The sequence below is a fragment of the Drosophila miranda genome, chromosome 4 (genome assembly GCF_003369915.1).
Source record: "Drosophila miranda strain MSH22 chromosome 4, D.miranda_PacBio2.1, whole genome shotgun sequence".
In the NCBI taxonomy this organism is placed as follows: domain Eukaryota; kingdom Metazoa; phylum Arthropoda; class Insecta; order Diptera; family Drosophilidae; genus Drosophila; species Drosophila miranda.
Window position 1 is genome coordinate 19,561,130 of NC_046677.1, and position 23,154 is coordinate 19,584,283.

General features: G+C 41.2%; 6 protein-coding genes across 8 annotated transcripts; 4 read left to right on the forward strand and 2 right to left on the reverse strand.

The window, feature by feature from the left end:
- Nucleotides 1-1,491: 1,491 nt before the first annotated feature.
- LOC108162043 lies at nt 1,492-4,809 on the reverse strand. Of its 2 annotated transcripts, none has more exons than XM_017296570.2 (5): nt 4,573-4,809; nt 2,429-2,528; nt 2,346-2,361; nt 1,900-2,212; nt 1,492-1,843 (listed from the first exon to the last, which is right to left on the reverse strand). In XM_017296570.2, exons 1-4 carry the CDS (start codon nt 4,780-4,782, stop codon nt 2,128-2,130), a joined length of 411 nt encoding a protein of 136 aa, XP_017152059.1. In that variant the 5' UTR covers nt 4,783-4,809; the 3' UTR covers nt 1,492-1,843; nt 1,900-2,127. The 2 variants fall into 2 exon arrangements, with proteins under 2 accessions (XP_017152059.1, XP_017152058.1); XM_017296569.2 differs by having other exon boundaries at nt 1,900-2,196; nt 2,248-2,361.
- On the forward strand, nt 3,137-4,220 carry LOC108162044 (transcription factor MafB). The gene is made up of 3 exons (XM_017296571.2): nt 3,137-3,262; nt 3,433-3,703; nt 3,843-4,220. The coding sequence occupies exons 1-3, from the start codon at nt 3,246-3,248 to the stop codon at nt 3,987-3,989; spliced, it is 435 nt and encodes a 144-aa protein (XP_017152060.1). The 5' UTR covers nt 3,137-3,245; the 3' UTR covers nt 3,990-4,220.
- LOC108162041 (60S ribosomal protein L7) lies at nt 4,782-5,863 on the reverse strand. The gene is made up of 3 exons (XM_017296566.2): nt 5,764-5,863; nt 5,385-5,683; nt 4,782-5,328 (listed from the first exon to the last, which is right to left on the reverse strand). Exons 2-3 carry the CDS (start codon nt 5,681-5,683, stop codon nt 4,869-4,871), a joined length of 759 nt encoding a protein of 252 aa, XP_017152055.1. The 5' UTR covers nt 5,764-5,863; the 3' UTR covers nt 4,782-4,868.
- An 87-nt stretch (nt 5,864-5,950) lies between these two features.
- Nucleotides 5,951-7,001, forward strand: LOC108162047 (RIP-like protein). The gene is made up of 3 exons (XM_033393590.1): nt 5,951-6,297; nt 6,358-6,423; nt 6,480-7,001. Exons 1-3 carry the CDS (start codon nt 6,181-6,183, stop codon nt 6,882-6,884), a joined length of 588 nt encoding a protein of 195 aa, XP_033249481.1. The 5' UTR covers nt 5,951-6,180; the 3' UTR covers nt 6,885-7,001.
- Nucleotides 7,002-7,443: 442 nt separating this feature from the next.
- On the forward strand, nt 7,444-21,784 carry LOC108161253 (ATP-binding cassette sub-family C member Sur). 2 transcript variants are annotated; one of them, XM_033393577.1, is made up of 23 exons: nt 7,444-7,861; nt 8,607-8,872; nt 8,955-9,130; nt 9,666-9,881; nt 9,969-10,575; nt 10,771-10,883; nt 10,952-11,089; nt 11,150-11,312; nt 11,376-12,261; nt 13,993-14,254; nt 16,402-16,539; nt 16,643-16,779; nt 16,863-17,064; nt 17,147-17,757; nt 17,837-17,991; nt 18,071-18,657; nt 19,082-19,239; nt 19,355-19,550; nt 19,798-20,473; nt 20,646-20,773; nt 20,867-21,161; nt 21,237-21,433; nt 21,495-21,784. In XM_033393577.1, exons 1-23 carry the CDS (start codon nt 7,686-7,688, stop codon nt 21,630-21,632), a joined length of 6,621 nt encoding a protein of 2,206 aa, XP_033249468.1. In that variant the 5' UTR covers nt 7,444-7,685; the 3' UTR covers nt 21,633-21,784. The 2 variants fall into 2 exon arrangements, with proteins under 2 accessions (XP_033249468.1, XP_033249469.1); XM_033393578.1 differs by lacking the exons at nt 17,837-17,991; nt 18,071-18,657; nt 19,082-19,239; ... (4 more) ...; nt 21,237-21,433; nt 21,495-21,784 and having other exon boundaries at nt 16,863-17,075; nt 17,147-17,445.
- On the forward strand, nt 14,664-16,343 carry LOC108162038 (probable fumarate hydratase, mitochondrial). Its single transcript, XM_017296561.2, has 2 exons — nt 14,664-14,910; nt 14,965-16,343. Exons 1-2 carry the CDS (start codon nt 14,725-14,727, stop codon nt 16,231-16,233), a joined length of 1,455 nt encoding a protein of 484 aa, XP_017152050.2. The 5' UTR covers nt 14,664-14,724; the 3' UTR covers nt 16,234-16,343.
- Nucleotides 21,785-23,154: the final 1,370 nt, after the last annotated feature.

The window sequence follows — 23,154 nt, forward strand, 5'->3', positions numbered from 1 at the left end:
CATCCTCCGACCTGGCCTTCGACAACAACGATTTTGACTATGGCAACCAAGGCAGGGGCTACGCAGGCTACTAGACTCTAGATAGATATCGTTGTTGTCAGGTTTCAGGATATTCATACGCATCTATATATTTAGATGGATACAAATGTTTTCCACTTGCTTATTTATTTATACTGAGCTAAGTTATGATAAATAAATCAAAATATCATCCTTGCTGTATCCTGCACCGGTGAAACTATGCCGATTACAAAAAAATAGCGAGAAAACTAAATATTTTGGACTGGGGAAAATGTCCCCGATCCTTGTAAATACTCCTTTAAATCAGGCACATTTTTTCCATCACAGGAAGCCATCGCACGCCTAGATCGGCCCACAAATAGCCGTGAAAACTAAATATGTATTGTTGGGGTGGTTTGAGTCCTTACCGAAGGATCACGGAAATTTGTCTGATCACTGGGGAACATGGCACGCCCCGATCGGGCCACAAACAAGAGGGAAAACAAAATATATATATCTGGAGAAAATATCCTTGACCCTTGGTCCTTGATAAGGACTCCATCAGATCCGGGACATTTTTCCGAACACAGGAAGCCGTCGCACGCCCAGATTGGCCCATAAATAGCGGAGAAAATGAGTATTATTTATCCTTGATATCCTTGGTCCTTAAAAAGGACTTCATAAATTCAGGGACATTTTTCTTAGCACAGGAAGCCGTCGCACGCCCAAATCGGCCCACAAATAACGGAGAAAACAAAACGAGCTTGTAACTGTCTTTAAAAATGTAGTTCCAGTAACCACCGATGGGGGCGCCACCGTACAAAGAAAAAAAACTCGCGTCAAATGGCCAAAATTTGGATGGGATACCAGGCGAACATAAATCAGCAGCAAGCAACTGTAGCAAATGCAAAAAAATGTTGCATACTTTTGGGGGACCGACAATTTAAAAAAATTCAGTTACCTTCTGCTGATTTCTGTTCGCCTGGTATCCCATCCAAATTTTGGCCATTTGACGCGAGTTTTTTTTCTTTGTACGGTGGCGCCTCCATCGGCAATTTCTGGAACTACATTTTTAAAGACAGTTATATGCCAATTTTGTTTTCTCCGTTATTTGTTGGCCGATTTGGGCGTGCGACGGCTTCCTATGCTCGGAAAAATGTCCCTGATTTTATGAAGTCCTTTTCAAGGACCAAGGACATCAAGGATCAAAAATACTAATTTTCTCCGCTATTTATGGGCCGATCTGGGCGTCCTTGATCTGATGGAGTCCTTATCAAGGACCAAGCGTCAAGGATATTTTCTCCAGATATATAGATCTAGGCGTGCGATGACTTCATGTGACGGAAAAAATGTCGCTGATTTAAAGGAGTCCTTATCAAGGACATTTTCCCCAGTAAAAAATAATTAGTTTTCTCCCCCATTTCTGAACCGTTATGGGCGTGCCACGCCTTTTCTTCTTCGGGATATTTTCCCCCATATAGGATACAGCGAGGATAATTTTTCAATAGTTTTATTCAACATAACTTAGCTTATTAGAAATAAATAAGCAAGTGGAAAAAATATCTAGTATCTAAATATATAGACGCGTATATCCTTAAACCTAACAACAATGATACCTATCTAGAGTCTAGTAGCCTGCGTAGCCCCTGCCTTGGTTGCCATCGTCAAAATCGTTGTTGTCGATGGCCAGGTCGAAGGATGACGTTGGCTTTTTTGGCTCTCATCTTGCAAGGGGTGCGCTTCTGTCCTTCTGGGATCCGGCTGGGATACTTTGATAGAACTCCGTCTAGCGGGGAGAAATCGGATACGACACGATTTGGAGCAAAGCGTAGGGTAAATCAGTCCTCTGTGAAGGAAGTTATATTTTAAAATATATCCACAATTACGTACTGAGTCACTTACGCTTCTCGAAGCTGAGGCCCAGTGTTTGATTCGGTGGCGTATGTATGGGCAGTTGCCGATATTATTTCCCGTGGTCGTCATCACTGGTCCCTGCAGCATCGGACGGGACGCCAGATTGTCGACTCAGCGGCATCATGGCTGCCACAGTGCAGGAGCAGGGGCGGGGTCACATTTAGGCGGGGAGTTCGCGATATCAGTTGGTCACTCTCGCTCATAAGAACCGGAAGACTAGAAGGGTAAAGCCCCTGGTAAACGATGGTGGGCATAACGGTGTCCGCGAGCACCCAAGAAGTATTCCTGGCCATCGGAGGGGCTTAAATAATGTAGATTAATAAATAATAATAATACCTGGCGCGGTCGCTATGTCAGGACCCTCTTGGTCCCAGCTGCTGGCGCGATGCACGCGATCGTGGATGCAGTATCGATCCAGCAAATTTAAAAAATACCTTTTTATTTGATTGTCTAAAATAAGGAAACGTTAGTATGAATGGAATGTAAATGTGTATGGAATGTATGTTTCACAACGTACCCGAAAATAGAGAGCCATTGCCGATTCGAAGAGAGCCAATAACCGATTCGAAGAAAGCAATTCGCCATAATCGGTAGAGCTGCGCTCCAAAGTCGTATTGCTTGAAAGTTAATGGAAAAAGTAGAATAAGTGATGCACGGAAGTACGATTTGAGAGATCAAAAATTAAAAAAAAACCTGAGTATGGAAGTTTCTATCCCCTATGTTCCTTGTATATAAAAAGTGGGGAATAAAATAATAACAGAACTATGAGATTACAAATTAATAGATTAAAACTACACTCCACGAAAACGATGAATCTTGAATAATTTGAACGCAGTTTAAGTGATCTTGGTCTTTTTTGAGTAAAAATTAAGGATAGTATGGATGTGCATCCTTATTTACGGTATATTTTGAAAATTAGAAGGTACATTTCGCCCAAATTGCAACGAAAAATGAGTCTTTATTTTGAATGGGATATAAATAAGGGTATGGACAACTGGCAAAAACAGCCCAGGCAAATTGCAAGGCTAGCACGAACCTCACCTCGGCGTGTTTTGACCAAAAATATGCCTTGAAGACAAAATCGGCTTTTTGTTCCAAGGTATATTATGAAAAAGGGGTGGCTTTTACCTTTCATGCGTTGCATTTTCTGGGCCGTTTTGCCCGTTGTCCATACCCTCTTTTCCTCCCATTGTGTAGAAAATGTGTAGTTTCCAAGTAGCATTGAGCAAATGTAAACATTGAAATAATCTAAATCACAAAGCATTGAAAAATTGCGTTTTCGCAAATAAACAAGAATATTTGACGGAGATTAATTGAAATAAAGATCCCACAAAATGGAACGTAATAATGGGTAAAGTTAAATGGAACGAATAACTGCGTGGTGCAAAACTAAGTGTGCTATTGTGATAAACGGGGCAATTTTGACGTGTGTGTGTTTGACGGCAAAAACTGTTTACATACATAGCCACATAGGTATATACATTTGTATGTATGTATGTTTTTTACTGTTTTCTTTCACAGACGCTACCCATATATACGCCGCCAAGGCAGTGGGCACAACAATTATCACCATCACCACAACAACAATGCAAATTCCACATCATCGACAGCAGGATCAACAAATGCAACACAATATTCCAATCATAGCATTAACAACTCTCCATCCGTGGGCATGAGTACGGGGGCACACAACAGTAATGCAATATATGCAGCGGCGGTACCGCCATCACAAAATGTGCCCATTTCCCAGCATGACGAATTGATTCGGTACATAAGGGAGGCTTGGAACAAGGTAAGCGTAAATCAAAGCAGAAGATTATATTGAATACTAAATTTTGACAATGGATTAAAGCTTCTGCCCGCCGGAGCTACTTTTAATAAATTCGGTTGCTCATCTTGCTTTGCAAACATTTCTTCTAATATTTCTACAGGTCTATGAGCAGGGCACACCTGTTTACCGCAACGAATCTGATAATCAATTGAAAAATTTCAAGCCATTTAATTTGGAGGAGTATTGGGGACAGCGTCTGGTCCAGAATATACACGTGACGACGACAAATGCCAGCGGACATCAGTAGACCGAGAATCGAAAAAAGGACGGTGGCTTGTGTTACATGGTAGTAATAAAAGAAATTAAAACCTGTGTGCCTATTCCGTTTTTTGACTTATTCCAATGTTATTGAAATTCAAATCTACCACATTGTTTAAAACCTGCTTTGGACCATTTGTGTGTATACAGATTTATTAAAAAACACTGCCAGCTGAAAGGCAAATTATGTATTGAATAAAACAATAGTTGGTATAAAGATCGCCCTACATGTAGCATGCTATCTGCATTTATGTAAGTGTTGTGCGTTGTGCGCGCTTTTCAGTTGTCAAAAACAACAGTAATAAACAGTTATTTGCTAGGAAAATAATCGTGTTTCGTGTTATTGAGTAGACGACGGCCGCTCGCTTAATCTCTTCGCAGGTAAAAGTAAAATTGTTCATCAATAATTGAAACAGTACAATGGGAGCCAATAGGGTGTAGAGGATTTGCAGGAGGCGGAGTTGTGGTGGCTTGTGATAATAGTGTGGTCCTGACTGTTGTTTTTGTTTTGTTTGATGATCTGTTGTTCTTGTAGGTGGCAGGCACACGACATTAGTCATATATATATTTACCTGGTGCGGTTGCTGCTTGATTGGTGCTGACACTGCGTGGAATCCGATGAAGTCTTTCCATTTTCCAATTTGGCATACCTTTTTGTGGGCAACTAAAACACTGTCATTTTGTCTGCCAATTGAAAGCATCCTTAAATTTGAGTTTCCTTTTTTAACATTAAAGTAACAAATGAAAACGAAGTGAACACTGCTTTTTGTATTGAAGGGCATTTTGTAATTTATAAAATTATGTTTTATTTTTCGTTCACTGTTTACATGCCCGTTCTACTCCAAGCTTTTATTGTTTAAACTGAAGCTTAGACCATTTTGCGCAACAGTCGGTTGATGTGGTCTTCACGGTTGCCGAAATCACCTCCGTTAACGTAGTGATTGGCCTTCTTGCGCCAGCCACCGGTGGGGGTGTTTAGCTTAAACGGCCACAGGAAGTTGGAGGCGTACTTGAAATTGGGTCCAACGGTGAAAATCTCATGGACCAAATCCTCAACGCACTGAATATTGTGAGCCTGGCGCAGTTTACGCTCAATCACAAAGTTATCAGTGATGGGGACACGCTGACGGCTGTGCTTGACATAACCGCGCTTGTAAATAAGCTCGCGCACCGACTTCAGGTTGGGGTAGCCCCAGGTGATGTAGGGCTCGGCAATACGCAGCATGTTGATGGTAGCCTTGTTCAACTTGATGAAGACACCATTGTTGATTTGGCGCAATCGGAACAGCTGCAAAACTTTGCGAACCTTGGGGGCCACCTTGTTGATACTGAAAGATAAAGGTTATTAAATAAACAGTAGAATAATAAGCAAAACATTACATACCCACGGATACGCACGACAAATGCCAGCTTGGCCTCTGCGGGCACATAAAACTGGTTGCGCTTCTTGGCCAGGCGACGCAGCTTAATCTCACGCTGGTCAGATTTGATGTACTCATTCTGGTACTTTTCGGCACGGACCAGATTTTCCTTCTTGCGCAGCGCAATCACAGCGGCGCGCTTAAGACGACGCTTTGACTCAGCGGCACGTTTGCTGATTTGTTTCTTGCTGAATTTCAGCTTTGATTCCGGCACAGCGGGCAGCTTCTTAGCTGCAGGTTTCTTGACGACCGTAGCAGGCATCTGTTAATGACACAAAATAATTGCATTTAAACACAGTCTCTTTCAAATATTATGTATATTTCACAGAAAATATTACTAACCTCTTACTTGACACTGCACACGTTGGTAAAAGAAAGGGAAAGAAAGAGCGGAAGCATGTACTACGCCATGCCCCAAACGTCAAATTTCGATCAAAGCAACTCTGCCTTGCAGTGCTGCAAAATGATTCGCTAATGAAATATCATTAATACGGCCACACTAGAAAACATCGATAAATGAACTCTTTTTACAGAATTACCTTCTCTAGAAACGTAGAAAAAAATAGGATTGCGCGAATTTTTTTGTATTTTGTTTAATTTGCTTGCTTGCATTAATTTTGTTCGGTTCTGGTTTAATATTTCGTTTACAACACGTGCGGGACACCTAACACATAAAGAACCACGACATACTTGCGAGCTTAGCGTAATATTCGTGCCACCCAGCGAATTAACTCTGCCTCTATTTGCAATTCGACTGTAATGAGTTCCCCACAAAGTCCCGTTTACCGTACCTCAGTAGAACAAAAGCGACATGCTCAGGATGTGGCCAAAAGACACCGTATGGGCATGCCAAAACTGCGTGATATGTTGCGCGAGGTAATGTATAACCCTTTTCAGCTTTGCAACATGTATATTTACAGTATTCTCTCCTTGCAGAAGTACCGTAAACGTATTATAGAGACTCGCACAAGATTAGCAGATGCCAACCGTACAGTGCAATTGGTACGTGAATGCCAAAGACTCGAGAGCTATGTATATTGAATCATGCTTTTTCACAGGCTGAACTTAAAGAATTTCTTCGCACGGAGCTAAGCGAGTTTGACAAAGACTTGGAGTTGGAACAGAACATTCTGGACGAATTACTTTCTGATGTAAATGAATGGTATGCGTTGGGCGAACAAAATTTGGAAACGTACGTGGAATCAGATGCACCAATACAGCAAAATGTTCTGTGCCCTGTCTGCCTTATAAAACCATTGCAACGTCAGGAAACTGTCTACCGGTGTGAGTGCGGAATTCAGTTTGAGCATACATCTGACATGGAACAACTGGAGAGGATAATACACCAGCAAATTGCATCACATGAAACTAAGTGTACTCAGGCACTGCGTTTCTTTATAGAGCCTTCCACCGGTCGCCTTTATAATATGTGTGGAAGTTGCGATTATTTCTCCTCCATTTAGTATATATTAAGATTAACTTTTCAGATGTCTGCGCCCAAGACCGTACATATTTAATACTAATGTTAATTCATATAAAAACAAGCAACTTAAATAGATTAAGGAGATCATTGAGGAAAATCGTTACCCTTTTTATTTCTGGTCCAATTGATAAGTATTTTAGAACTGATCATAGATCATTTGGCCTATGACTCAAAAAATTGCTCCAGAATCTCAGTATCGGAGAAGCTTTTTCCAGTGCGCACGTGCAAGATCCCTCACGTCAGTGCAGCATCGTCTCTACTTCGCTACTTTTACGGCGGGTGATCATACGTTTAGTGTGCTGTCATGCTCCGCCGTAGACGGTTGTCCTCTTCTCTTGTTCTCGGAAAACGTGTGCATACCTAATTATCTCTTATTTTGTTTATATTAAAAAAATTACTTAAAAGTAATTGGAAAGCGACTGAAAACGCTTCCTTAAAACGAAATTAATTTTGTAAACTACTCGCATAACACATATTGCGATAGCAGTAATTGCAGTGCATATTTTCGAGTGCGGAATCATTTGTTTACTTTAAAAATTTTTCCTGGTCTTTACCTTGTACAGACCATTTTAAAGGGAAAACGAAGGGAATCGAATTTATTTATGGATAAATATAAAAGCGTCGAATGTGCGCATTTGTACGATAATGTTTTAAAATGAAACAGTTCTAGTGAAATTCTTAAAAAGATATCTCTACGGGTCTACGATATCTAATACGATCTACTGTATAAAGTTCAGAAAGGATTACAAATACTGTAAATAATTTGGATATTTTGGTCGATATGACGCAGTTGTTTAATATTATACACTGCAATCATTTAAATGGCCGAGTTCGCTCCATTTATGAAAATTTAAATACAAATGTTTGTGGCATTGACCGCGTGAAGCTTCTTTTCACTTGTGTAAGCATATTGATATTGCTTTTTGCCTGTTTTTTCCTTTGGAATAAGTATGAAACGTGAGTATTTATAAGTTAAAGACAAATTTCTTAGATTTAGCTTATGTGCTAATTAACTAAAAAGCCATGGAATGATAAATTAGACTACTATTATTATGATTAAACGTTAATAACTAAATATAACTTTGTTTTTTCTTGCAATCAAATTATCTGTTGTGTGAATATTTTCAATCTAGATGGTTTTCAATATGTGAATAGACATACAAAAAACGAAGAAGAGGTTGTTAGTGTAGAAACTGTTGTTAGGTTAATTTATGATTTTATAAACTCCCACTATACTTAATATCTTTATGAACAACACTGGTAAATTATTATAATTGTTTAACATTTCTTATACGACTTTTTATGAAGTACATATTTATGTAGTTCGATTCTATTGTATTTGGTTTTTTTTTTCAATTGTCTATGTATTTCAAAATCCACTTAAACGTCAATAATTGATATCCGGAACTAAAGAGCATATGATATCAAGTATGTACTCCTTGAAATCGAAATCATGGAGGGTGCAATACCTTTAAACTCGTCGCGTGGCATAGTTTTTTGAAAGAAATATCTCAATTGCATCTCCACTTCACTTTTCTATTTGTGTCTGTGTGAATGCACCGGAATTCCTATGTACTTATGAAATGAAAACAGTATCATTAGGACAACTTTATTATTTAGTATGTAAAATATGACAACAACCTCAACTAATACTTTACGCAAAGATCACGAAACTTCATCATGTGCCGCCTTTTCAATGCAGGTGTCATAAAACATTACTAAAGTTTCACAATTTACGTGCAGCTGTGTCACTGCTCATGTTGGCTGGCAGTAGCCTGGATCTAGCCAGGAGCTTACTGCCCCAACGCAGTGCACGGCAGCTCAGTCGTCTTTTTGAGTTATGGAATAGAGACACAAATTTTCTGGTTATAATAGGAGCGGGAGAAGCGTGGAATGCGCTTGCTTCCACGATATTGACAATTTTGCTAATGTGTTACCATCGTGTTATAGAGCGCAAGAAGAAGACAGGTGAGTGAATGCCTTTGGGTTGTGCAAGGTACATGATATAAAATTCTCGCATTCAATAATCGAGCATATTTTCATCCCTTAGTGTTTTTGTACGCGAGCATGGCCGTGGAGGTATTGGCTCTCGCTCTGCGTTCCAACGAATTGACAGAGGTTGCTTACTACGAGGAAGTACTAGAGCTTCAGACGTGCCTTGTGGGTATGTCTGTTTTATGTCTGCTGGTATTGGCTTCGTTGGATGGTTACACTATATATAATGAGGTATAGATTAAACTAAACTGCAGTAGAGCATATTTAAGTTAACTATCTGAAATACGGCCGCTAAAAGCTAGAGAAAACTTGACGTTAGCCAGCAATTATAAACGTTTTATTAAAATATTTATTTTATTCAACAAGTAACTAGGTAAACAATGGCACATAACAGAGGTGGAATAAACATAGTAATGTGGTTAGCAAGCTTACATTTTTAAATAGGTTAATCGCAGATTTGAAGCTTACGGACTTCTATGCTTGGTAAATTGTTTATTCATACATTTGTACAAGTGGTCTTGCACAGCCATAGATTTTAGCATGTTAAAAAGCTACATACATACGAGTATGTGTTTCTGGCCAAAGGAAAAGTCGCAGGGAAAACTCGATTTACAGAGGACATAGTAGTTAGCGGAAACGGGCCAAAGACTAGCACTGGAGTTTTTGGTTATCTTTGATCACCTATGTAGAAGTACATTCTAAACCTAATTCAAAAATATGAATACTCTAACCTACTGTCGAAATTCGTATTCAATGGATTTTGCAGCACTTTCGTGACAACTACGTGGATGACCATGGAAAAATAGGCTATAAACATTCACTTGCAACATTTTATTCAAAATCTTGCTTCTGGTGGTTGACTCCTTTGCTGAGGTTGGGCTATACGGAACCACTAGAACTTGAGGACTTGGGTGCAATGAAACTAGAGGATAGCGCTAGATCGCATTACGATCACTTTTTGTATGTTTACACAGATGAGATGGTAAGTAGCAAGCCGTGAACATACTACACATCTATTTGAATACTTTCATGGGTTTCTCTTCCTTTTTCTTGATCAAACATATACCAGAAAAAGTCAAGTTCATCCCCATCCTTATGGTATTGCTATGCAAAGAACAGTTGGCGAATGTTTGCTTTCGGCGGCATTTTAAAGCTGGCGGGAGACCTATTTGCGTTGATTGGCCCACTTGCAATACAGCAAATAGTACAATATATAGAAGAGCTTTATGCTACAGCGACCAATCCTTCAAAACAATGGAATGTGAAAGACGAGGGTGGTCAACCACTAATGTTGGCCTTCAATGTGAGCGGTATTCATATTGGCCAAGTAAGAGTTTACTATGCCACTTGGTCGGAATTGCTAACAAACGGCTGGAGCATTGCTTGGATTGTTCTACTAGCTGCAATTACACAGGGAGCCTTGTCCCAGGCTTCTACGCACATTCTTAATATGACGGGTATCTGGATAAAAACATCCCTACAGGGTCTAATTTATCGAAAGACCCTGCTATTAAATGCGACCAGCGGCTGTTCTGCTAATAACAGCATACGCCAAACTGCATTATCCTCAACTTCTACCCCGGTAAAAACGAAAAAAAACAACGCCAAAGATAAGATGAACACGGATTCTACCTCTAAAGAGGAACCACCTCAAGGACATGCGGGATATATGAGCGGTAAGTGAAATGCAATCTCGGTTCCGTTTTTAGCAGAGTAAACTTGTTTAAACTTTGAAGCTCTTGATTTTATGGCTAAATAGTTGATATGTATATGCATTTGAGGGGCTTAGCTTATTTTATAGCTTTGGGGTTGCGGTTGGCTTGCTTCTGGTATACATAGATAAAAATATCCTATTATTTCTCATTTGACAGATTTAAATCCCTCTAATGACATTGGCAGCATTACCAATCATATGACGGAAGATACACTAAACATAATGCAATTTTTCTGGATCGCCCACTATGCATGGGCTATACCATTTAAGGTATGTGCTGAGAGTTGGCTCCTTAAAATTAAAATTGAGGAATTACAGTAACAACCTTGTCGTTCTAGATATCGGTGGTCATTTACTTGCTGTATCTCAAGTTGGGGATAAGTGCTGTCGTTGGTGCCATTGTGTGCATACTAATCATGACGCCACTGCAGTTTCTCATTGGAAATGCCATGTCTAAAAACAGCGAAGTTATTGCGGTATGTACATATTCGTAAATATTCCATATTTAATGTTTTCTTTTCGATAAATCCACGCAGAAATATACTGATGAGCGGTTGAAAAAAATACACGAAACATTGATTGGTATCAAAATTATAAAGCTAAATGCCTGGGACGAGGTTTTCTTTAAAAAGATTCAGGTGTCACGCAAAAAGGAGCTCACATATCTCAACAAGGATGCCTTATTTTGGACGTTAATGAGTAAGAGTGCAATTGCGATATACTTAGATAGACTGTCCAAACTCATTGTTCTTTTTTTAACAGCTATTCTTACACATATTTCGACGGTGTTGATTACTTTTGTGACTCTCGGTGTTTATGTGTGGCTACCTAGGGAGGCGGACCTTAATTTAAACGCCAGTCGACTGTTCTCTGCACTGGCCCTTTTCCAGCAGCTAACAGTCCCTCTGTTGATATTTCCGATTACTGTCCCAATTATTATAGCAGCAAGGGTTTCAACGCGTCGTCTGCAGCGATTTTTTGAGGCAAGCGAGATCCAAAAGCAGTTTGAGGGCATCCGAAATATGGCCAGGATATTAAGCAAGAGTGATGCCTCATTGGATATGTATGAAACGCAGGAGAAGTCCAACATGACAATGCGCACAGCACAGGCAGAAAGCATGCTGAATGAAAAGCACATTGCGCAACGAACAGCAACGTTGGAACGGCCGATATCGACGTCAGAATCAGAGGACAATTCTGTGCAGACAACCAAGCAACATGATCAACAGGTAGGAGCCATCTCTCCATCGTTTTTTCAAGAGATGGGCCATCAGAGGCTCGTACAGCAGCGTCGTGAACTGCTTCGCAACACACCGTACGTAGCCATTAGGCCACCAAGGCTGCAAGGAACCGTAGTAGAGAAACATCAGGAATTCTCACTGATGCGTGCTAGGAACACGGATAGCTGGAGACGTGATTCTCTCCTGCTCAAAATGCCCGATGACATTGCGGTGTCGATCAATGACGGTCTTTTCACATGGCATCCAGAAAGTCACATTCCAATGGTGCAATTACACATTCAAGGGATAGTCATACCGAAGGGAAAATTGACGATTATTGTCGGAAAAAATGGCAGCGGAAAGACATCCCTCTTGTCGGCCTTACTCATGGAGATGCCACTGTTAGCAGGAAATATGTTTTGGCACAAGTAAGTAGACCATTGCAACTGGTTTTAGCTTGTAGACAAAACTAATTCATAATTTAAAGATGGTTTTTAACAGAGTCGCATCCCTCTTGGCAAGCTTATTTTCCCAGCTGAACACTTTGTTCTAGTCAAAACTAGGCTGCTTCTGACGATGCCATTCACAATGCTCTTATTTTTAAGATTAAGCACGTTTTCTTGTCTGCTTACACGGTTCACCAACAGAATGTCCTTTCATGCAAATTTGTTCAGCTATTTATGTGCTTATTTTCAGTTCTGCCAACAGCAATACCTTTGCGATAGCGTGGATAAGTTTGTTTGCTCATTTATCACATTTAATTGCATAATTTGCACCTGTTTGCGTAGGCAGTGTACTCCGATACACACAGCTTTTTGTACACCTTGAACTACCGAAGGAAGTTTTTGTGGCATGCTTAGATTATCATGGAGAATTTGTTTAGTTTTGCAGTGTTAAAGCAGCTAAGAAATAAATTAAATTGAGCCTCGAATCGAGCATTTTAAATGAGCTCCTCATAGGTAATGAAGAATCCTTGACCATAGCCTCAGGGTAGTTTTAGTTGATGTAGCGAAAGAAGTCACAGCAGTCGTTCAACTTACTTTATCAGTCGTTTCAATGCACACCACGTGATTCAGTAATTTATCACAAAATGACTGTGTACGTTGTTAATTTTATTGCGCATAAAATAAAAATGGCATCGCCCTGCGCCACTCTTTTCCTGAATCAAGCAGGGTCCCCGGAGTGGCGGGAGGGTCGATTGCAAGCACATAAAAATGCATTTAACAAGTTAAAATCGTGGGCGCAAGCCGCCAACGGGTGTGCACTTGCCTTCACAGCCTGAACCGATTCGATCTTCTGGCCTCTAGTTTTTTTGCTTCCTAGTTTTCCTGGCTTCCTCTGGCAAACGGCAAATGTGCAATAATTTCAATTACTATAATAAATGTCTGTGCTAGTTTGAAACCGTTTTGTTCTGCATTGGTGTCTTCACCGTTCCACTTTCCACTTTCAAGTTTTTCCTTTTGCAGATATATTTTACTTATTTATGTACGTTCAAGCCCACACGAATTTGAGACTTTTTGTATGTGTGCATTCCAGTACACATATTTTGTTGCAAATTTACGGGCTTAAGCTTCAACAAGGAACAGCGGAGGCGATACCATTGCGATAGAGGTCCATTGTTTGATTCCTGTTCTAAACAGTCTCCTGAAATTATGCCTTTCTGGTGTTGTCTCCTATGCGCTTGTGTAGAATGGGAGTATGCCAAACAAAATGCCTGCTTACAAGGACACAATGGCCTCGCTAAAAGAATTCGTGCTATGACTAGAAACCAACAATTTTAAACATTTTTTCAAATGCATGAGCCCAAAGAGCGTTTACTGACCGGCCTGCATATAATCACAGCTTACGGTGCATGGAAAATTGAAAATCATGTCTACCTGGTCGAAATTAGTATTGGTAAAAATTATTCAAAATTGGTAAGCATATGTAAATCCGATTTTATTTGAAAACAACGGGGTATATTAATTTCGACCAGGTACATATGTGTAATATCTTCCCAAGAAAAGACTTTTAAAAAATAATCAATACCATTAGAATGTTACACGAAAGATCAAGAATTGTTTTAAAGATTCAAAGGCCTTACTTAAAGATTGTGCATGTAAGAGGTACCTTTTTTTCAATTGTCCAAAGTTAATCTTATCGACCTCCTTTTCCTCCAGAACATGTACGATTTCTTATGTGTCTCAACAACCGTGGCTGCTCAATGACACCATCCGGGAGAATATTCTTTTTGGCGAATCCTTTCGACCCAGCCGTTACGATTTCGTGATAGAAGCATGTGCCCTTAAGCCTGACATTGAAATAATGCCAAAAGGCGATTTCACCATTATCGGAGAACGCGGCATCAATATATCAGGCGGACAGATACAGCGAATTGCAATTGCGCGTGCGATCTATTCATCGGCTAATGTGGTCATAATGGTAAGTTAGTTCAAGGTAAACTATCAAGAGTGAAACCGTAAATCGTTCATAAGATAAAAGACAACCAAAGGTGAAGAAGGGCTGCAACCTTTTGGTACTTTGTTTCATGGTAAACAAGTTTAGTGCCACTGTCTGTAATAGAGAATACGTGAAAAGGAAAGGGAAAATAGGAAAGGAGTAGACGCAAAAGGGATTGGGTGGAAATTTGAGAAAAGAAGACTGATGGCCTGCAACGCAGAGAAGGAACAACTTCGGACTTGGTCCACCTATCTTCTGCACGAGGAGTATTTATTCGTGACAATATATTATGGTGGCTATAATAGGCTATAATAGGAATTATCGATCTAGAGACTGGAATTTCTTTCCTGTTTTGAACGAATCGAGTAACCATTGACTGGCGTGCCTGTAGTTTAGTACCGCCGGTAGTATCCCATCAATTATTCATCGTTATACTTTTTGTTTTTTCCAAAATGTCGTTTGATCAGAAAGAGATTTTTAGTTTGATGTACAAGCTGGCGCGGCTCATAGTTCCGGATACCCGTGTTGAATATGATTCAATGGGGGCAATTCACGTGCCCCTCGATCGTTTGTATGGCCCGCAAACAATGCGGTCCTTACTGAAGTTTCCGATTGGTGGAGTGAATGAACGCATGCCAGTATGGAACAAACATTTTTTTAAAGTATTTATAGTTAATGGATCTACCCTACAGCGACCCATTATTATAGCATTGGCCATTGTGAAAAAGGCCGTTGCTGAGACCAACAAAATGTCTGGCCTAGAGGAGCAGTTGTGCGATGCTATCTCTAAGGCTTGCGACGATATCATATCTGGCAAGCTTTACGACGAGGAACATTTTCCACTAGTTATCTGGCAAGCTGGATCCGGCAGACACACAAATATGAATGTAAATGAGGTTATTTGTAATCGTGCAATCGAGATACTCGGTGGTCAGAAAGGCACAAAGACGCCTGTGGATCCAGATGAGCATGTGAACCTATCACAAAGCTCCAATGACAGCTTCTCCGCGGCTATCAACATTGCAGTCGCTATGCAGTTGCGCGATAAACTGTATCCGGCGTTGACGCTGATTATTGAGGTATTGAATAACAAGGTAAATCAGTGGAAGGACATTATCAAAATTGGACGAACCCACCTGATGGACGCTGTTCCGCTAACGCTCGGCCAAGAATTCAGCGGCTATAAGCAACAACAGGCAAACTGCCGGGAACGACTAGACACTGCTCTGACCCGGCTATACCAACTCCCTCTTGGCGGCACCACAGTCGGAACAGGGCTTAACACTAAAAAGGGGTTTGCAGCTGAGTGTGTGAAACGTGTGGCCCACCTAACAAATCTTCCCTTCGTTAATTCGCCAAACTTGTTTGAGTCTATTTCCTCGTGTGATGCCCTGGTGGAAGTGCACGGCGAGCTGAACACTCTAGCAGCCAGCACAATGAAGATGGCGAACGATATTCGTTTCCTGGGATCGGGTCCGCGATGCGGTTTGTCTGAGCTGAAACTCCCCGAAAATGAGCCGGGAAGCTCGATTATGCCTGGGAAAGTCAATCCGACGCAGTGCGAAGCTCTCACCATGATCTGTGCACAGGTCATGGGCAACCAAGTAGCGGTTACATTAGGCGGTTGCAATGGGCACTTTCAACTCAATGACTTCATGCCGATGATTGCATCAAATGTGCTTCGCTCGATTACTCTTCTGGGAGATGGAATTAAATCTTTTTGCAAAAACTGCCTTAGCAATATGGAACCAAACATAGACAGGATAAATACTATTATGAGTCAGTCCCTGATGCTGGTTACTGCCCTAAGCCCTCATGTGGGGTATGAGCGGTCAGCTGCAATAGCTAAAGCAGCACATCAAAGTGGTACCACCCTAAGGGAGGAAGCCATTAATGCAGGCATTTCGGCGGATGACTTTGACGAGTGGGTGCGACCTGACAAGATGCTGGGTCCCAATTAGCTGTTCTTACAAATTTGAAATAAAGCCATCATTATAATTGTGTCTAATTTAGTGATTCTACTCAATTTAAATTGTATTAATAAATTGCTAAAATCAATATTCATAAGTCCGTAAAAATATAACGAATATAATTTTCAATATGAGCTTTATTGTATATTTTCGAAACAGGATGATCCACTGTCCTCGCTGGATAATGAGGTCGGGTCCCAAATCTTTCAGCGCTGCGTGAGCCAGATGCTGCTGAAGTCAAATCGCACCTTTATACTTGTGACACAACAATTAAATCTCATAAAGGAGGCGGATTACGTACGTTTGTGCTATTTCCACGAAGAGGCTCTAAAATATCAGTAGCCGAGACTATGTTCTTGTTTATTATGCTAGTTATTATTTTTATTACATTAACTGACAGGTAATCGTCATGAAAAATGGTCGCCTTCAAGCTTGCGGCAGTTATGGGGACATAGAATCGAAGCACCCGCAGATACCCGCCAAATGGAATTCTATAATAGCAACATCAAATGCAAAGAAAGAGAATGATTCACAAAAGTGAGTATGTTATCATCATATATTAATTGTATTCCAGTTTAGTACGCACACTGGTGCTTCATATAAATATTGTGTTCTTACAGCCATGTTGAACGAACGGCATCTGAGCGCTGGAAGTTGCTGAAGAATGTTAGCAAACTTGGACTTCAGCGCTCGATTTCAGTGACCATAGATGAAAATGGTGGAGGCAATACCGATGGACACGACGACAGCGTTTCTTTATCAGTGACCAATATGCACGACAACGACATTGAGGAGGATGAAGAAGACAATGAGATATCGGCGGTAAGTGCATAGTAAGTTAATGTTATATCTGGATTGGTTTTTGAGCTTTTCAATTTATGTTTTTATGTTTCTATCTTGTTAGCCGTATCTTCTTTCCAATGGAAACTGCTGCAGCTTCAATTTGCACCGAAAGCGATCTAGCGTCTATGGCTCACGCCATCTCATTTATGATGTGCCCCTACCAATCGATGAGTGCCAGACAGATGATGTCATTATGCGTCCACGTCGCCGGCAAATGGTTCATCGTCGAGGCAGTAGGACTACCAACTCTTGGCATAGATTGAGCGGCCTTAGCACGCTAACGGCTACCTCAGCTTCAAGTTCTAATAGCGGAAATCGAATTCATCGCAGCGGGCTAACTTCCAGCGGTAGTAGCTATGCAGAGAGCAATGCAGACGGGATCGAGATGGATATGCCGCCGTTGTTGCAAGACCCACGAATAAAGTCATGGCAGCCGACGAAAAACCTGCAGCATCAGCTGCTGGCTCGGAATGCGTCATCCCCGCCGGCCATGGAAGCGGCGATTGATAAGCCCCAATGCGCAGAGGTGGGGATTGAACGGGATAAGACAGAAGCAACGTCGGAGGATCAGGTTCGTGGCAGCTTTCAGCAGTTTTTGCGGCGGATGTCCATGCGGCGCTCTAATAAGCCCAAGCACCACCATCAGCCGCTGAGCGCCACCAACTCGATTCTGTGAGTAATATACTGGCCGGATCGTGTAATGCAATATCTTTGTCTTGCCCTTATTTTCGTTGGTTACATGCATTTACAGGAGCATCTCTGAAGAAACTGCTGCTACTTCTGCTCTTCAAGCCGCTGATCGTGGATCCATACCCTCCTCATCTGCCTGCATATATAATTCAGATGCAAATGATTTAGAGGGACAAATGGATAAACAGCTGCCATTGATGAATGCGACCACAAAAAGTAGGCGATACCAATTTTAGATGCATTTATGAAACGAACTTTGAATCACTATTTTTAATTTACTTTTACCTTTACTCAGGTGTAAATTTAGACTACAAAGACGGCAACCTTATCAACGAACCCCACAACGACTGTGAAATATCAAACGTGTCGTCGGTGACGCCACTGCAGCATTGCGAGGGCAATGAAGAAACACCCCCAGGTACCGAGAACGAATGGATACCAATGTCTGAGTCTGCAATTGATGCTGAGCGCAAATATGGAAAAATATCGCATCACATATATCTGATGTATATACGCGCCTCGGGCGTGCCCATAATCACAGTCTTTTTTATCACCGCACTAATTTGGCAATGTTTGCGTGTCTACACGGACGTTTGGCTGCGGCACTGGAGCGATGTCCACATCCAGGCACAGGACGTGAGCAAAGAGGAGGGCCACGAAGTCACGTACTATTTCTGCATGTATGCCGCAATTTCGTGTGTTTGCATTATAATGGCCATGATATCAACACCGGCCGGACAATGGGCCGGCTGTAATGCCCGTCGTAATTTGCACGATAAGCTGCTGCAATCGATTTTGCATAAAACGTTGCATTTTTTCGAAGTCACACCGCTCGGACGTATTGTTAATCGTTTCAGCAACGACATGGCGATCATTGATAAGGTACGATTTGTTATTTTGTTATCACCCATCGTCGCTGCTCTTCATTCGTGGCTAGCCCTATGCCTTTCACATACTTTTCCCATTGGCTGCATAGTTTTTCTATTTAAGTATAAAATATAGGCACATTACTCCCGCTGATATACTCGTATATTTTTTCTTTGGCTAAGATTTCTCTGTGATAGGCACGCGTCGGTTTATCTTTGGGCTTGTTTATGTACATCCATATTGTATATAGGTCAACAGTAGAAACAAAAACAATTCAACCCACTATCTATGTATATATTTTCGACATAAGTTACATTTTGATAATTTTTCTAAATTGACGGAATAATTAATGGAAACATTTGGTAAACAGAGCATAATTGTATTAAGTTTAAGACTAATTTCTTTAATCCTCAAATTTATATTTGTATTTTATTTACAGAAAATTGCCGCAACTTGTCAAAGGTTGCTGCAATTTAGTTTTCTCTGCATTTCCGCCGTTCTGATCAATTTGACCATTACTCCCTGGTTTTTGGCCTTCACACTTCCTATCTGTGGAGCCTACTACATAATACAGAAGTTCTACAGGTGTTCAGCGCGGTAAGTAATGGTATCGATCCGCTTGTTATTTTGACGATAAAGAATAAAGTTGAATACAGTTCATGCCGTGTTTATTTGCTCCATTTTATGATACCTTTTCATTTGTCCTCTCCAGGGAGTTACAACGCATTGAAAACTCGACTAACTCACCGGTTATCTCGCATTTATCGGAAACAATACAAGGTGTGACCACAATACGGGCGTACAATCAGCAGGCACGTTTCACCGAGATACTCTTCAGACGTCTTGAGGCCAACACAATTGCATCTGCGTTGTTGAATACGAGTAACCGCTGGCTTGGCATATCATTGGTAATGGCTTTAACTATGTATTTCCCGTACCGTCGTAGTTCGACGCAGGTGCATATGTATTCGAATTGAGTTTTGTACTGTTTGCTTGTGTGGATTTAATCCAATGTTAACGGATAGCTTGTCCTGCTGAAAATAACACTTTGGTTTCTTTAATATACAGCCTTCGAGAAAGTTATCATAGCCACTCATGTTCTCGTTTATTTGCTTTCTCTTTGTCTTCTATCTTCACATAATTTTATTCTTGCAGGACTATTTAGGTGGGTGCATTGTTTTTGTGGCCATCGTGACGTCACTGGCAACGGCAAGCATCAGTTGCAGCAACTACAGATATGCCAGGGACGCAGCAGAAACTTATGCCAACAATAAAAGCATGCCAGACCTCTCTTCGGAACTGAGACCAACGCCATCGCTTGTCGGGCTGGCCATAAACTACACGTTGTTGGTGCCGATTTACCTTAATTGGGTTGTAAAACTTTTGGCTGATATGGAGATGTATGCGGGCTCGGTGGAACGCATTGCACACTATGCCAAGGGACAGGAGTCCGATTTGGAAGCGAACGAAGAAATAAGCAATGAAGTCGATAGCTCGTCCTTGCCCACGTCGATGTCGACTGCCGGTGACAAAGTTTACCCAGGCGCAACGACAGCTGCCGTTGATGTTGATGAAGATGGAGGTGAAGGTGGAGATGGAGATGGAGCTGGAGCTGGGGAAGATGCTGATAAATTAAATGCAGGCAATGCAACCGGCGACGGCAATCACTTAAACTTCCACTTCCACACGGCGACAGCTGGTGACAAGCTACAGAAGGCGACGACAAAGACGTCGGTGATTAAAAAAGATAAGAAACTGCCGCCACACAGCGGGAAGGTCGATCTGCCTAATGAGCCAGCTAGAAGGCGTGAGTCTTGTCAGCTTAAACGATGTAAGTTAAGAGTGTGCAGTGTGCAGGACTTCTGGTCATTGGTTTCAGGCATTAACTATCCGAAAATGGAGACCAATCGAGTTAGCAGTATTATTTGTTGTTATTATTTTGTATGATTTGGCTTGCATAAGAAAGAGTCCCATACATAATTTTTAATTGCTTGCTTTTGTAGACCAGAGCGTTCCCATTTCTTGGCCGCAAAGAGGCGACATCAGCTTCCAAAATGTCAGCCTGCGGTATGAAGGCCAAACACAGAATGTTATCAGCGACCTAACATTGAAAATACCAGCGGGTCAACGGGTGAGTGTTACAGCTTTTAAATCTGTTTCAATTAAGAATTCTCTTGCGTTCACTAGCTTATTAACTCTCTTTTACTCTGTACCCTGTCTACAGATTGGCATCTGTGGCCGCACTGGCAGCGGAAAGTCCTCGTTGGGCTTATCTCTATTCGGTGTATTGCAAACGACGAGTGGCCACATTCTTATTGACGAGGTGGACATTAAGCAAATCCGACCAGAAGAGCTGCGAACGAGATTATCGATAATTCCACAGGACGTGCATTTGTTCAATACTACGATACGCGAAAATCTTGACCCACATGGTTATTACTCGGATTTACAGCTGTGGAACTGCCTCGAGTTGGCGCAGCTAAAAGAGTTTGTCAAAGTGAATCTTCCGTTGGGTTTGGGTACGAAGACTGCTCGTATTTTCCTTGTTTACTTCGTTCGGTGCATACTTCACGTATCTTTACATTGCTTTACAGATACAGTCATTACTGACGGTGCCATTAACTTGAGCGCCGGCCATCGGCAACTGCTGTGCCTTGCACGGGCCATTCTACGCGGCTCCGTTTGCCTGGTCCTGGACGAAGCAACAAGTGCCCTGGACAGCAGTACGGAGGCAGCCCTACTGAAAGCCGCAGATAAAGCATTCCAGGGACGCACAATCATAACCATTGCTGTGAGTCTTTCTGTGATTCCAATATACGGTTCTTGTATCGATAATTTGTGTGTATTTACAGCACCGGCTGATAACTATTCTGGACTATGACCGCCTAATTGTGATGGAAAATGGTCGCATCATTGAGGATGGAAATCCAAGGAAGCTGCAACAGCTTCCAGGCTCTGCTTTCCAACGCCTACTTCAAAAACATCCATGACTAAAGCGAGTGCGCATTTTAGATACTTTAACTGTGTGGAAATTTGGTTGAAAACTATTTTTCTGTTTCGTACATTTACCCGTATGTAAATATGTTTTCATATGTAATATATTAGATTGTGAATCGCGAATAAATGTCTATGCATATGTCTATACACGTTTTCTATTGTATATACTCGATAGTTATATTATGTTAGTGTGTTACCCAAAATGTGGCTTTGTAGCGACCAATAGCATAAAAAATATGTATACCAAGCCAATTATAGTTAGAGTTGAGTCGATATCTAACTCTGCACTTGAAACGTGAATGAATATTCAACGAGCTTGCAGGATTTATAAATTTATGCCGGAAAATAGCACTTGGCAACTTTTTGTAATACAGCAGGAGTATAAGGCTTTAGGGTACACAAAGCCAAAAGTATGTCAAAATAAATTGATTGTTAAATGGGTCCAGAAAGCGGGGCCCATTTTGATGATTTCTGCGCTCACTTTGTATGCATATTTGAAGTACTTGGACTTGTGGCTTTCCGCCGTTTAGGCAATTAAACTTAATTGACGACGGGGAGCATGAATTGGCAAGTAGACTCTGGATGTCGAACTACTTTTTGGTAAACGGCTTTCATGACAACCTGAAACTTGTGTTGACATTTGCCATTACCATTTAGGCAAGTTGGAGTGAAGGATGGAGTACAAGTGTTAGGACAATTATTTGATCAGTTATGCACATATAAAGAATATATGTATGTAGTGTGGTATAGAGATTTCTTTACCATCCTTTTAAACCAAGCCGAGGTTTTTTTCTAGGATTTAAATGCGCTCAAGTGCATAACACGTTTTATGACGTCTTAATACGCACTTTGAATTGCCTCTGGGCTGTCCCTGTTGCGGTTTGTTTCTATTAAATTCTTCTTATAACATCTTTCCCATACTTGTACCACAATGGCTCCAAGCCACGCTTGGATTTCTCACGCATGGCCGCTTGCCTTCTGTGCTGCTGTCAGTCGTTCTAATAAAAGAAATCTGTCAAATTCAAACGGTCGTAAACGTCTTGTACAGGCAGCCATCCAAGCGACGGCATGGCTATGATGTCTTGTAACTGTTTACCCCGTGCCACTTCTGTACCAGAAAAAAGCTATACTGAAGTCGAAGTCAGTTGAAAGTCAAAAGTACGTTCAAGTTTCCAACTTTAGTGCATGTTTAAGAGTTTTTAAAAATACATGTTTTGCATAAAAGGCCAGTCGAGATACGCCGATTTGTTGTGCGACGCCCGGACATTAAAATGTTTTAGAGCGTTTCCCCACCACCAATAAAAAATTTACACATACGCGAATATGCAATAACAACCAAAAATTACCCCGAGAAACTGACTGTGAGAGCAAATTTGCACAGTTCAATCAATATAACGTAAATGGATGGGTAAAATCAAAAATTGAATCAAAAAGTAATCCACAAAGCCGGCAAGGCATATGCCGAGCATAGACAGTGTGTGCTAATGTGCCTCGCACACATGCGGCCACATAGTA

Bases quoted from the DNA above. Each gene is read 5' to 3' on its own strand.
- LOC108162043 (XM_017296569.2), bottom strand. From the start codon at position 4,782: ATGCCCTTCAATACAAAAAGCAGTGTTCACTTCGTTTTCATTTGTTAC. The intron at 2,362-2,428 runs GTACGTTGTGAA...TCCTTATTTTAG, and splicing joins CAATGGCTCTCTATTTTCGG to ACAATCAAATAAAAAGGTAT. The intron at 2,197-2,247 runs GTATTATTATTA...TCCGATGGCCAG, and splicing joins TGACATAGCGACCGCGCCAG to GAATACTTCTTGGGTGCTCG.
- LOC108162047 (XM_033393590.1), top strand. From the start codon at position 6,181: ATGAGTTCCCCACAAAGTCCCGTTTACCGTACCTCAGTAGAACAAAAG. The intron at 6,298-6,357 runs GTAATGTATAAC...CTCTCCTTGCAG, and splicing joins TGCGTGATATGTTGCGCGAG to AAGTACCGTAAACGTATTAT. The intron at 6,424-6,479 runs GTACGTGAATGC...GCTTTTTCACAG, and splicing joins CCAACCGTACAGTGCAATTG to GCTGAACTTAAAGAATTTCT.
- LOC108162041 (XM_017296566.2), bottom strand. From the start codon at position 5,683: ATGCCTGCTACGGTCGTCAAGAAACCTGCAGCTAAGAAGCTGCCCGCT. The intron at 5,329-5,384 runs GTATGTAATGTT...TTTATCTTTCAG, and splicing joins TTTGTCGTGCGTATCCGTGG to TATCAACAAGGTGGCCCCCA.
- LOC108161253 (XM_033393577.1), top strand. From the start codon at position 7,686: ATGACGCAGTTGTTTAATATTATACACTGCAATCATTTAAATGGCCGA. The intron at 9,131-9,665 runs GTATAGATTAAA...TGGATTTTGCAG, and splicing joins GTTACACTATATATAATGAG to CACTTTCGTGACAACTACGT. The intron at 17,758-17,836 runs GTGAGTAATATA...ATGCATTTACAG, and splicing joins AGCGCCACCAACTCGATTCT to GAGCATCTCTGAAGAAACTG.
- LOC108162038 (XM_017296561.2), top strand. From the start codon at position 14,725: ATGTCGTTTGATCAGAAAGAGATTTTTAGTTTGATGTACAAGCTGGCG. The intron at 14,911-14,964 runs GTATGGAACAAA...TCTACCCTACAG, and splicing joins GAGTGAATGAACGCATGCCA to CGACCCATTATTATAGCATT.
- LOC108162044 (XM_017296571.2), top strand. The intron at 3,704-3,842 runs GTAAGCGTAAAT...ATATTTCTACAG, and splicing joins TAAGGGAGGCTTGGAACAAG to GTCTATGAGCAGGGCACACC.